This window comes from Strix aluco, chromosome 3, assembly GCF_031877795.1.
Source record: "Strix aluco isolate bStrAlu1 chromosome 3, bStrAlu1.hap1, whole genome shotgun sequence".
Classification (NCBI taxonomy): domain Eukaryota; kingdom Metazoa; phylum Chordata; class Aves; order Strigiformes; family Strigidae; genus Strix; species Strix aluco.
In genome coordinates this window covers 77,093,272-77,107,290 of record NC_133933.1, presented here as the reverse complement: position 1 = coordinate 77,107,290, position 14,019 = coordinate 77,093,272, and the positions used below count along the sequence as shown (strand labels likewise).

Genomic DNA, 14,019 nt, shown 5'->3' with positions numbered 1-14,019 from the left:
GCCAGACACTGCAAATATTTCCTTTTTTCTTTTACTGAAAAACATTCAGCAGAAAATGCATCTCAATGAAATTTGAGACAAGTCCCTATCTTTTTAAAAATGTAATTTGCTATTAACCATTGCTGGCCAAGACTGGATTAGTATCTAACTTCATGTTATGTAGCTTTGGTTTTCCTCATATTAGCTTTTTGGCCAGGTATGGACTACATATTTAACAGAAAAAGATCACATGTAGGGCTAGGTGTCTGTATGTTATATATAAAAACAGATGAAAATTATATACCATCTTAATTAGGTGCAGAAATCTCTGCAGTGCAGAAGACTATTTATAGGCTAATAAAAATATATTATATTCAGCTTAACTAGATGTATATATTCATTGCAAAATGTTCTGCTACAGAAATGAGAGTAATCCATGACACAATAGTGTTTGGACAGATATAATAAATACCTGAATTTTGTTTGATAAAACTGTGGATTAACATATATTGAGATGGATACAAACCCTCTTCACTGCCAAGCATACACTTCTACAAAGGAAATACTACATATAGTCTTTGATCAGAGTTAAATTTATTGCCATAAAGCACTTTCCTTAACTTACATGCTTTTAATTAACATTGGTCCCAGACGCCAACACACACTGTCCACCTTTAGCTTAAAATACAATTGTCTCACTGAAGATTTTTTTTAATAGGCAAGGAATTATCTACTGAAAAAAAATTGCAAAATTCTCTTTAGAATATTATTTTATTTTTTTAAGTAAAAATATATATACACACACAAGTAAACCGTTTTACACTTTAAAAAATAAAAATGAAGTCTGAATACTGACTTTCCTCAGAAATTCTTCCAAGTCTAATTCATTCAATCTCTGGGAATCAGCAGGACTGAGTCTTCCAGTTACTGACAAAGGGGAACACACATTTGTCTACTGAATCTGGAAATCCCAACTTGCAAAACTTTTCTCAGTTTAAGTATTAATCTCTAAGCATCTCAGTATGACTACAATAAACCAGTATGTTAAATCAGCTGGTAGGAAGTATGGAGTACATGGAGACAGACTGTAGTGTCTGAGCAAAATCCTCCCATTCAGGGCTTTCTAAACAAAGATTATAAAAACTGCAGGGAAGGAAATCCGGTGATAATTTACTGCTACCTGATTTGTCTACTCCTAGTCATTTTCCTCAGCAATTGTTCCTTCTGTTGATCTCATATATAGGTTAAAAATAGACAAGGTAAGAGCTGAGAAAAGGTCCAGCAACTTCCAGAACATGAAGAAAAGAGCACAGCATCATAAGAAACTGGTGGACAAGGAATGTTAGGAAAATAACTCCAGAAACATTCTCCTGCTTCAGGCTAAAACTGATCAAAAGCATTAAGCATAAAATAAGGTGTGCCAAGAAGTAAGGAAGAATGAATAAATTAAAAAATTCACGTTTCCCTCAAATAAAGGAAAACTGTACAGGCAAATTTAATGTCTTTTTTAAAAGTTACTAGACTAGTTGGACAAGTCTTATTTCTTACAACTGCAGCAAGATTTCATACAGCGGTGATTTTTCAAAAGACAAGAAGATCACTGCTTGGCTTTGAACTATCCTTTCTGACAGAGAGGACACTGAGTGTTCCAGGCCACAGACAGTTTCAGAGTGCACTCTGCTTGAGAAACTGCGGGAAAAACACAAATCTGGATGCAAAGTTATGGCAGTGGATTCATCTGCTAACATGCAGCTGATGGGTCCTCAAGTTTCTGAAGCTTCAGAAAAAGAAACATGCCTGGGGACTTGTTTCTTCTTCACACAGCTTTATTTTTAAATACTAGATTCTGTTTGGCGAAAACTGTACAGCTTTGACTATTTTTAAAAAACCTTCAACAGTATGCTGTATGACAAAGACTATTATAAAAAATGAACCAGATAACGTTATTCCACTGAGTAAGTGGAACTCATGCGCGCACGCACACACACACAAAACGATCGTGTAAATAGCGAAGTTAAGGGATTTATAAATAGCAAAATCTTTGAATAAAGTATATACATTTTTAGGCTTTTTCTATAAACAAATATATATAGTGCTCCTAGGAGAGACAAGTAACTGTGTTCTACATCACAATTTAGAACATAAGATTAGTTGATGTTACTCTAAAGGCCTTTGAGGTTTTTTCTTACGTATGTACATCCTACACAGTAAAACTTGCAAAGATGCCTTTTCACATTAGTTCCTCTCTCAATGTACAAAATCTTATCTTTTCACATTATCGTTCACCAGCCTGCAGAGCAGTGAACAGGAAAGCTGGCATTGCATGCTGAAATAATAAATGTGATTACAATGTAGAGCTTGCATGTGGAGAGTGCTGCACTTCACCAAAAGATCTACAAATGGACTATGAGAAACTGGCCAAGAAACCATCCTCAACATTTCCATTTGCAGCCATGCCATGGGCCTTTAGATGTACACCAATTAAAAGCTATTTTAGGATACACCGCTCTTACAAAAGGAGTAACATTTTGTTTCAACAGTAAGACAATTATAGGTTAATACGACTGCCATAACATAACACAGACAGGGCCAGACACTGTATGATTCTGAGCACCTCCTGTAAAGTACTGTGCACTCAACTTTCACTTCTTTAAAGATTATTTTAATGTGAAATGAAAACGTTCCGTGCTCATCAAAAGCACTCAGCATTTCATAAGGTCAAGCTAATGATGACCAACTCAAACCACTCCGCATTAGCGGTAACCATATTCATTCAAGAATGAACAATAAATTGATGATGCTCAGAAAAAAAATACCAAAGGGCCCACATAATTGTGAGTATTTTTTAAACTAATTTTGCTTTTAAAACCCCATAATACTTTGTTTAAATACTTTTGGAGCAAGTTTCAAATGGAACAATTGGCAGTGAATGCACTAAAAAAACAATGCCAAAAATCTCACTCATAAAATGACCTTTGGCTGAAGGATCATGATTAGCAAGTACTCCACTGTCCCATGTGGATTTTGATAGTCTTTGCTCAAACAAAAGCTCTGTTTTTTACTATTCTGAGAATAAAAAAAACCAACACGCTTTCTTTTAAAAGTTACAGTTCAAAAATCCTAAGTACCAAAACTCATGGATGCAATGGTACAATTACCCCCCCTCATCCTTCTAGAGTTAAAGCTTATTTTACACCAAACTGAACACCAGTTGTCCCTTTAAAATATCAAAGGGTCAAAAGTAAGGTGGCCACATCTTATTTTACTTCCCTGGGCACATCAATGAGATTAAAAGTTGAATGTACTGAGGTTATCCTTTTTAGAAATCCCATGCTTTGGTGCTTATTATTAAAAGAAAATTCATTTCACATGCCATGTGTTAGATAACTACTGTGTGTCACGCAAAAGACAGTTTTCCACATTTAGAATTGCTCACAATGAAGCCCTGAGGTAACCGCCTTTTTTCCAGGCAACAGTAATACAGTTCCCTTTGACGTTTAATCATCCTTTTACAACCTACACTAGTATATGCAATTTGTAGCAGTCAATATTGATTATCAATTGTTCCCAAAGATAGGATCTGTCCAGTTGATGTTTTTGTTTGTTTTTAGGATAAAGACTCAGCAGAACGAGCTAATTTGGGTGCAGTGTCTTCTAATGGAGCTTCAACTGAATTCCCCAGGTCTCCGTTTTCATGTCCATCAATACTTGGCTTCTTATCAAACACTGTAATTTAAAAAGAAATTTTATTTAAGGAAGAGAAGCAATCTTGGGAAGGACAGATCAGTGAGACTTATTTCAGAAACTGGAAAGTGTGCTGAAATGACTACTAGAATAAGACCTAATAGGTTTTTAGCAGAACATTGTATGACAGGAGAAGAAGGAACTATTTCCATACCTCTCTGATCTAAAAAATGTATTTGAAAAAGCCAGCAACACAAAGCATTAAGGGGAATTAACTACTCTTAGACCAGAGTCAGGAAAAGATAAGAATAAATTTTAATTTCAACCTTTGGGAAAAGGCAATCACACACACCCCCCCCCCAGATTAATTCAGTTAATTCGATTGTATTTAAGTAAACCAGGCCAATGAGTGTGGGACCAACCAAAAGAGCTGACAGCCTACTAGTAGGTTAATTGAATTAACAGTAGATTAATTTTACAATTAATATAAAACCAATGTTTTCTAGAAACTGGTTTGCATATTGAGACTTCAGGATTAAACTGCATTTAACACATTTTAGAAGGTTTACCTTGTGAGGCTTTAACATTCACATTTGCATCTTTCCTATTAGAACTTGAATTTGCACCTTCTTCCAGTTCATCAAGATATAAACGGTAACGGTGTCCACTCTCATCCTCATATTCTACATTTTCGTCATCCGAATCAACTTCTGGAGCAACATACACTACTTCAAATTCAATCTCACCTCTCTAAAATGCAACAAAAGTTAGATTTACTTATTACTACACAGCCTCATAACATGATGACCAAGATGAGCTAGGTTACTATAACAAATACATTTTACTGTTGTAAACACATCTACAGTTGTGTTGAACATTTTGGATACGTATCTGAATTAAGTTTTTACTGACTCAAGAAGTACGGCTCTACAACTAAGATTTACCAAAGTTACCTGAATTACCTAGTTATGTACCAACACATTTCAGTGACTTCTGATAAGTAAGTTTTCTGATAAATTAAGTCCACCTGTTAACTGTCTGAAGATGGGAAGCAAAGCAGGAGGAGATTCTACCACAAAGCATATAAGAAACACTGTTTGGTTGGAGCTGTTCAACCATAAAAGAATAAAATATATGTCACTAAAGAATTATTTCTGTGGGGCAACATAAGAAGCTGATTTCCATGAGCCACACTGAAGAATCATTATACAATACATGCGTTTAATTGAACCAGTACTGACCCAGCATTTTTCTCCTTAAATTACAAGACGTAAGTGTAAGGTGATACAGCCTCAGGGATCACTGTAGCTTAGCATAACACTATGCTTAACAGAAAACATTAAAATTCAAGGTAATTCAATAGGCAGAACACAGAAAGCACCTAAATGTGCCTATGGATAACAGGTCCCAACTGACCTGTTGGGAAAGAATAGTTACAGCTTCTTTATGCTTGGCATCTCTTAGATTAACTCCATTTACTGCCAGAATAGCATCACCAACATGCAGCCCTCCACATCGATCAGCAGGTTGTCCAGGATGGATTTCAGAGATCAGTATTGGAACACCATGCTCCTTCCCACCCTATTAAGAAAAAAGGAATTTTAATTAACTAAGATGTCCATTAGCATAATATCCACATTCTGGTAGTTGCTCTTAAAGTGCTTATTTCAACTTTTATTACAGAAAACTAGAAAGCATGCTTCACACAAAAAGAACGCTTAAGAAGAACTCATGAGATGCTTCCCTTAATTCTTCTCCCCACAAAAGAATGGACAAATTTCAAATACATACTCATAGAGTCAAAGGAGATAATTCTGAATAATAATAGAAATATAAACTCATATCCAAGCTGATGAAACCTCATTAAAAAAGCCCATCAGACACCATATTGACTTGCAAGAAACAATATTCATATTTAGAATAAAAGTATAATAGTCAGAATTTTCAAAATTTATTGTAAAAAGTTAATACAGCTTTTGTTAGGTGTGAGATGCCAATACCGATACTTTAAAAAAAAAAGTTACAAGCACAACTGCTAAACTTTGGAAGTTAGGTCTCAGATTGTTTCTGCTCTTCTGCAGACTTACCACACCTGAAATTCACCACTGGTGAACCTGCTAAAGTGTCTATACCCTAAACCTAAGTTGAGATCATAAGTTTTACGTAAATTAGCAGTTATTTATTTCCTAATCTATCAAAATGAGTCTTCAAGTTCTATGACCATAGCTATGGACTTGCGTGTGCTTTTTTGTGTATCTTCTAACAATACATTCAGTGACCCACATATTTTACAGACGTAAAAATACATATTTAAATTGCTTCTTCTGTGTCATGGAAAATAAATGCAAGTATTTACTGTGATTGAAATTCCTAGTCCTTCATGGTCTTCTTTAACTAGCAGAACTTTTCTGATTGGACCAACACCTTGACTCTTCTTTAAGGCATCAGGATCCTAGTTTGATAAAAAACAAACATAACATAAATGTAGATGTGTGAGCCAAAAAGTGATGCATTTCTGCATTTTGAGGTTTTTTTAATTAAATACAGGCAGTATATCAGCAACAGTTTTAGATAGCTCCAGGCAGGACAAACTTACAGTGCCCATTTACACACAGGGTATGAAACCAAAAAAGATTCCTCACTATGCATTCCTGATGAGAATAATTATTTCAATTATTTCAGTGCACAACACAGAACTTAACTTCAGTAGAAGGAAATCAGCCACATATTAAAAATACAAAGGGACAACACGAAGGAATGCTGATCACTGCTGAAAAGTTACATGATGTAAACTGCAATTTAAAACCAATCAAATGATACAAGTTGATGTAATACAGTCCCAAGGAAGAGGTTCCTTGCTCAAGTTTATTTTTATTATAATAAAACCAAACCATACCAAAAGCCACTCAACTCAAAACTAAGAGAGACTAAATAAATCAAGGTATTTATTTTGCTTTTGTTAAGCTGCTGTTTCCATTACGCATACCCTTAAAATCACACATACACATATTTGTCCACCAATATTTTATATGCAATTAGCAACATAAGCAGTAGGATCCATCTAACCAACTAAGGTATTTAGATCAAAGTAAAGTACTTTCCTGAAAATGTTTGGTTTTATGCACTGAACACTGGGGTGATTAACAGGTCATGTGCCAAGTTGGGTGAGTTCTACCAAGGTTGCCCACAGTGAAATGCCTTTTAAAGATTTTATTTTAAAACATACCTTTTGGAGGGGAAGAAAAAAAATTATTTTACAGACTGTCAATTTATCTGGCCTTTAAAAATTTTTTAAAAAATTAACTTCAGTTCAATCTAATCCTAAAAATGTTATTCTTCTTAGGTTTTGTAAATAAGTTAGTTTCACATTTGGAAACCTAGGTAACAAAATTATGCTGTTAAATTCATATTTATACACAGACAGAGCAGTGGGTCAGTTTTCAAAAGGACTGAGTGTTCCTAGGTAAGTCAAAGAAATTGTATCATCTTTCATGGTCATTTATGGGGACAGGCTATTCAGCATGGAACTGTCCTTCAGCATACAAAAGAATTATACATTTAGAAGTGACATTTGAAAGAACACAATATTGAAGTGAAAACAATCACAAAAAATGAAGAAATAACTCATATCTGTTTTCCACAAATGCTGGAAATTATGGAGGAATGGCTCATCTTTTCAACTTACATGTCCTGGTGGTGCTTGCATTGGTCGTTTTAGATCATTCCGACCTCGACAAGCTCTAATAACAGTTTTGTGACGGTGAAGGTGTATTTCTGCTTCAAGCTGATTCCAGAGCTTGTCATGAGCAGGTCCTTTCATATCTCGGCCCAGTAACTGAATCTGCTGGACTCTACATAATGACAAAGAGAGTAAAACAACACACTATATATAACTCATACCCTTCACCTGGCTACAGCACGCAGTCACGCAGTAACTAGTGCAAGAACTGTGGGGATTTTCGTTTCTTCCTTTTGTTCAGTTAACTCCAAATGTGAGACTCTTCCTACTTAGTCTTAACTTTGGACTCTGGGAATGTAAAGGAAGAAAACAACAACAAAAAACATCTCATGCTAAGGGACATGGATTAACTTCACATACCTTCCAGCTAGTTCCTTATCTAAATACTTGGCTGCCAATCTTGCTCCATAAACCTCAGCCTGAAGCACAGCTATGTGTCTACGAAGTGCTTCATTTTCCTTCCTCAGCAACTTCACCTCAGCTTCCAGCTGAGCTTCTTTCACTTTTTCCTTCTTGTTAGCTTCAAGTTCTCTCTCCTTTACAAAAAAAAAAAAAAAAGAAAAAAATAATTGAAAAGCTTTTATCAAAGTTAATAATGAAAGAGCACTTAACTGTTTCTGCATACACAATCTGAAATTACTCTCCTGCGTACGACACGCATGCAGGGAAAAAAAATGAAAGCAGGGACTGTCACTGCAGCTAGTGGTTTGCACACTCCCCTCTAGGGAGAGGAAGCCTTGCATTCAACTTTGTGCTCCTGACATGATTTTTATCCAGCTTACAACTCCTTAGCACAAAATGCATATACTGGTTCAAAGTCCATGGAAGAAAATTAGCAACAGTGCTTCTCCCTGTGACATAAGGGTGGCAAAATCTAAGTAACCTGAGTATCATCTTTACTTTTTTCTGTGTTCAAACAGGAGAGTCATACAAAGAAAGAAAAGACTATCTTTAAAATAAAAAGGTATCTATAAAACCACTAAATATTTCAAATTGACAATATTCCTTAACTATTTTAATATGATTTTTAATATGATGTCAAGGAAATGTTCTGTAAGTTCGTATGTCCTTAAAATGACAATTATTTTCATGCAAACAACCAAAAATGTCCAGCCAGGGACATTTCCAAATTAGAGACTGAAGATCACAAAAATAAAGCCAGAGATTCTACACATGAAGATGCCCACCCTGAGAAACTTGAAAGATAAATTAGTACAAAATAGCTTTGTTAAAACAAAAAACACACACTAAAACCACACTTAAAGCAAGCTATCTTCCCTCTTTCCCCACTCCCCCTCAATGAAAAAGGAATTATGGAAATATAAATTACTCCCACAGTGCTCCATCTCAAATGTACAGAAAATGCATAGTCTACCTTTTCTAATACGCAGAGCACTGAAGTGACAAGAACTTCAGTATGCTCAGATTACTATTCTACAAAATCTACTTAAAGAGCAGCATGTTTGACTACGTTTTATATCCTTTCTGCAAAATGGGGGAAAAACCCCACTGCAAACCAGGAAAGAGACACAAGATCTATTACTGTTTCCTTTCAAAAATATCTGTCAACTGAAATAGCAATAAAAACTAAGTTCACCATAATGCATTTTGGAAGACACTTACAGTACTTAGAAAACGCTGTTCTCTGTACTTGTACCAATTACATCGTTAAAACAGATAAAACCAGAAAGTGTTACTAAAGAAGCAATAGGACAGAAACAAAATTTTACAGAACTGGCAAGACAAATCCGTTATCAAATTGTGAATATGCTTTTGACTATTCCAAGCCTGGATATAAAACCAGGAATATGGTCAATATTAACACATTTGAGAAATTCTCTCCAAAGAGAAGTATTGTCACAATAAGCGTATATAAGCATTTATAGCTTATTTGCCAGAAAGTCAACTTTGAATTTGATGGACTCCACTATCCCCCTCATCTATTAAATACTTCTATCAGGTTAGATGAATAGAGTACATCACACACATGCACATGTTGGCCACGAGCTGTCCAGCATACTGCTCAGGAGTAGCAGCACAAAGATTGCTTGAAAAGCGCTGGCATTTCGCTTCCTGTAATTCCTATACTGACCCAGTTTCATATTAGGTTTGACTCCATACACGTTAGAAAACACATCACACAAAGCCACTTCTGGTCTCTGGCCTTTGGGTTAGGGGTTATCCTGTGAGATGACTCTTCAACAAATCTCTTTTTGAACTGCAGGATCACTCCTAAATCAAGAATTTTGACTAATCTACATGTCAAGAATAGGAGTTTCTAAAACTATACCAATTCTCTCTATTATGATGATGGCCTTGGGCTATTATAATTCACATCTACTGCCAGTAGCCAAAGGGCAATTACAAGAATTCAGGAGTGCCAACATGCAGCACTGCATCTGCCACAAACTTTAGCTGTAAGAAGGGTCACAGTTCAGACAAAACACACATTTTACAGTAGCTGGAGAGTCCATATACAGGTACAGTGCTCCTGTAACACTTATGTTAGCTATGTACATATTGCCAATATTGCATCAAGGTGCTCAATGTAGTACAGACCCCTCATTTGTGAACGTACTCACTTTTAGAACATCTTTTATTTGATAAATATAAAAAGACAAAGACTAGAATTTACAACAGACATGTGAAGGTACATTATTCACACCCAAACCTCCATTTTCTTCCTCACTGGATATTTTTATGCTCTATTTACTGAATAAAAGGTCATAAACTAAAAGTTCATAATATCTCTGCCAATAATTTGTTAGAATGCACCAGTCCTGTTTTCTGTTCAGAAAAAAGCTTTAGAGATGCACGAGTTCCTTGATGTATCTGAAATATAAGTTGGAGGAGAATTCCAACCTCCCCCGGAAAAGTGAATTACTGAAGTGATCCAAGATATTTGATTACACTAGCAAACTTCATATAGCACACTTTAGTGTATTTATATGAAGTACCCAGCTGAAAAACTGTCATCAAGACCGAAATTTTCCATTAATTTTCTCTGAATTTGGTTTGTCATTTATTTAAACAGAAACTCAAATGTTACATTTCTAAGTAGAATCACTTTTAGTCATGCATTTTAAATGTTATGCCTAAAATACAAGGAACAATGTAATTCCATAGAATTGTTTTCTTCCCATTTTCTCCATTACTATGACTATTGTTCTGTGACTGAGGTGGAACATTACACCCAGAAGCTATTCTTCTCTGGACTGTCTCCAACTGATCACCACATGAATTAAAAAAAATTAAAAGGTCTGTGATACAGAATCTCTGAAGATGTACTGAAAGAACATGTCTTGTTTTGAACCACTGTTGAGAGATGTGACAAAAGTCTCAAAAATGTTTAAAAAATTGAGGAAGTTACAGAATAGTTTCATGCTTTCTAGTGTTCACATTGCATAGGTTCTGTAAAACAGAAAAAAATATATATTTTCTGTTGGTAATATAAAAAAAAAAAAAGAACCAAAAATGCAACTGCAATGTTGAAGATCAAAGCTTACAGTTACCAGCTATCCCGTGGCTTTTCAAAGAGCAAACACCGAGTAATGCTAATGAGGTATATAACAGAATAATAATGGAAAAGCTGTTTAAAAACCTTTCAAGTTTATCATTGTGAAAGACCGAAAGATGAAAGTTAACTTTGCTTTACTTTTTCTTCTTATCTATGTATTATTGTTTTTATAATGCTTCAGGCTGTTACATAAGCCAGTAAATCATATTAAATCATGCTCATAAAAAGAACTGAGAAAAGGGAAAACAAAGAAAAGTTGACAGGATTTTTTTTAAATACAGCACACAGAATATTTTATATTACATTGATAGATGTGTACAGTGTTTATGCTTTAGAAATTGTGTAACACCTTAGTATTTTTTGAGATACTGCCAGAACAATCTTTCAGAACGTCAAGTTGCCAGGTATCATCCCAAATTAGCTGTAACAGTAATAAATAAAAACACATACAGACTTAGGAAAGAGGGCACCTAAACTAGAAAAGAAAAACTAAAATGCAAAGAAAATCTTTTACACAGCATCTTGACAACTGACAGGAAGAAGGAACAAGCCAGATCTGTTTTGCCAGTTTCTGAGGTCAACATATATATAAGTTGTTGCACAAAACAAAAGCACTGCTTAAACATAAAAAAAAGGCAATCAGCATACTTACCATTTCATCCACAGAAAGGACAGACTTAAGGCAGAAGAAAAGAGTTCCATAATTAGAGAAACAAGCAATAGGAACTTCAAGAAAATGCAACAACATAAATGACTTACTCCAAAAGAAATTTACCAGCAGATTGTTTATTTTATTAGAAGGCATAAAGAACAAGCACATTGCTATAATTGCACTTAGCAGCAATTTTTGTATTTTGCAATGAAAGTTTAATTACAAATCTTATTAAAAAATTTAACCTTATTGTAGTATTGAAAACAATACTTTCTCCTAAAATACCAAGAATCTTTATGGAGAATAGCAAGATAATGTGAAATGCATGAAAGTAGTTTTGAAAGTATCATAGAAAATACACTCTGTAATATAACATCTGTTATACAAGTAATACATTTTTCCCTTTCAGAAAGAATAACAAAATATGTATCAACAAAGGGGATATCACAAAAGAAGTGGCAAAAAAGATAAATCAACTACCTAAGTCAAAAAAAAAAAATTCAACTAGGCAACTTCATACTCTCACAAAGAAAGAGTTATTGTGCGTGGACTAAGCAGATATACCACTCCTAAAAAGGGATTTGGCCTGAACTACATGATGTTATCAACTGCTTAGTAATCTCAAACATTTAAAAATCTCTTAGTTCGCCACTATGTACAATTTTACAGTTTGTGGGTATACATTTATGCTAAGTGTCTACATACAAAAGAGCAGCAGTTGTCGTTAACAAAGAAAGCAGGAAGTTAACTAGTACAGAACTTTATTTCCCCATCCCATATTCTGTTGACACAGTCCTTCTTTGCCCTCAGAGGCTTTCTGACTGCCAGGTCAGCATGACAGTTTTTATTTACCTAAAACTCAGACTTCCCATTTTACTGTCATATAAGCAGCCTCAGTTTTGCTTGTTTAAGCTTCCCAGACCTTTATCGCTTTCTGTATCTAAAACAGTTTAAAGCTGAGCTTCTCTCCATTAAAACTATGAAATCCCTAAGGGCAAAGTAAAGCAAACTCAAAAGATTAGCCCTGATGTTTATAAAAAAAGAGGAACTAAATGGAATTAAGGAGAGAATATCAGTCTAGGATGTCAATATAATTCAATTTCAACACAGATAAAATCTAAAACAATGCAAATAAAAAGTATTTCTTGTCACCTGTGGGAAAAAGACTGCTGTCAATAGCATGGAGATTTAATATATCTTTAGAATTTGTTTATAACAAGGTAAGGAGAAACAAAATGGTTAAAAGTATTACTCTCTGTCACTCAGAAGTTACGCCTCACAAATAAAATTTAGGGATCAAAATCACTCACAGTGATGTATGTGTTGGCTTAAAAGATTTGCTACATGTAAACCTGCAGCCTAACACTTACAAAACGCTGGTGATATTTAACTAATGATTATTTACAGAGCCATAAAAATTATTAACAGCTCTAAATAAATTTCATCATGCTTAAGCTATAATTCAATACAGAACAAATTATGTGCGCACAATCCAGAAAATGTTACCCTTATACTGAATATGCAAGTATTTAGACCTAGGAAAATATCTCTAATTCAGTTACAGCTTTTGGATTGGAAACAGGAAGAATTTGGGTTACTCCTGTTACTCAGTGATTCGCTTAGATAGCCTTTAAGCCTTACAATCTATTACTGTGCTTTATTACACATTGATTAACAGGACAAAATAGAGAAGACTAATCTCATGTCCCACGTATGTTGGGACTAGGTATTTGTAACCAACCTGTGAAGCAATTATAAAAACAGCCAGAGAGATAGACTTTGATTTATGCCAACAGTTAGAAACCACAGTCTATACAAGATTACTTTATTTTGCAATTTACAAAGTTTTAGTATTAGAACCTGAATCTGTGTTGTGGCTATTAACAAGGCAGACTACAATCTGGTTATCAGTTAATGCCAACTAATTGCACAGATCAGTTATTTGGTGGGCTTTGTAAAGGTCTAAGCTTCTAAAAAACATATCATACAAAATTATCGGTGGTTTATTGAGTTCTTTTATGACAGTCTGCTGCATGTAGCAATGGCTAGCACAATAGACGCATCTGCAGCATTCTTAAAGAGAAAGAATGACAATTGAGAGAGGACTGTGATGCCATCTACCCTCTCTCTGGCAAAACAATCCCACTCTTACTTTTATCAGAATGTAACTACAATAAAACCAATACTTACCTCACTTTAGGCTTATTTAAGATACATAAAGATTTGATTGCATTTATATATTGGAAACTATTATCTTTTCAACTTCTGTCTCCAGAAAAACTTTAAAAAACACCAAAATATTTTATTTTACTTTCAGAAACCACTAAAAAACACTTTATGTAAGAACAACTTCTTAAATTCTTATTCATTATTCTGATGTTATTTATGATATTTTTAATGGTTGCTAACAACCAACCATAAATGCTATTTAAAAAGTTAACCCTCTCT

General features: G+C 34.6%; 1 protein-coding gene across 2 annotated transcripts in view; it reads right to left on the bottom strand.

The window, feature by feature from the left end:
* Positions 1-554: 554 nt before the first annotated feature.
* Positions 555-14,019, bottom strand: part of GOPC (golgi associated PDZ and coiled-coil motif containing) — a 29,299-nt gene continuing 15,834 nt past the window's right edge. Inside the window, exons 3-9 of one of the 2 annotated variants that reach the window (XM_074819266.1) lie at positions 11,572-11,595; positions 7,763-7,938; positions 7,349-7,514; positions 6,020-6,115; positions 5,080-5,244; positions 4,233-4,413; positions 555-3,705 (exon numbers count right to left, since the gene is read on the bottom strand). In XM_074819266.1, coding sequence (XP_074675367.1) covers positions 3,587-3,705; positions 4,233-4,413; positions 5,080-5,244; positions 6,020-6,115; positions 7,349-7,514; positions 7,763-7,938; positions 11,572-11,595 — 927 coding nt within the window. In that variant the 3' untranslated portion in view covers positions 555-3,586. The remainder of the gene's footprint in view (positions 3,706-4,232; positions 4,414-5,079; positions 5,245-6,019; positions 6,116-7,348; positions 7,515-7,762; positions 7,939-11,571; positions 11,596-14,019) is intronic. The other variant, XM_074819267.1, reaches the window with a different exon arrangement.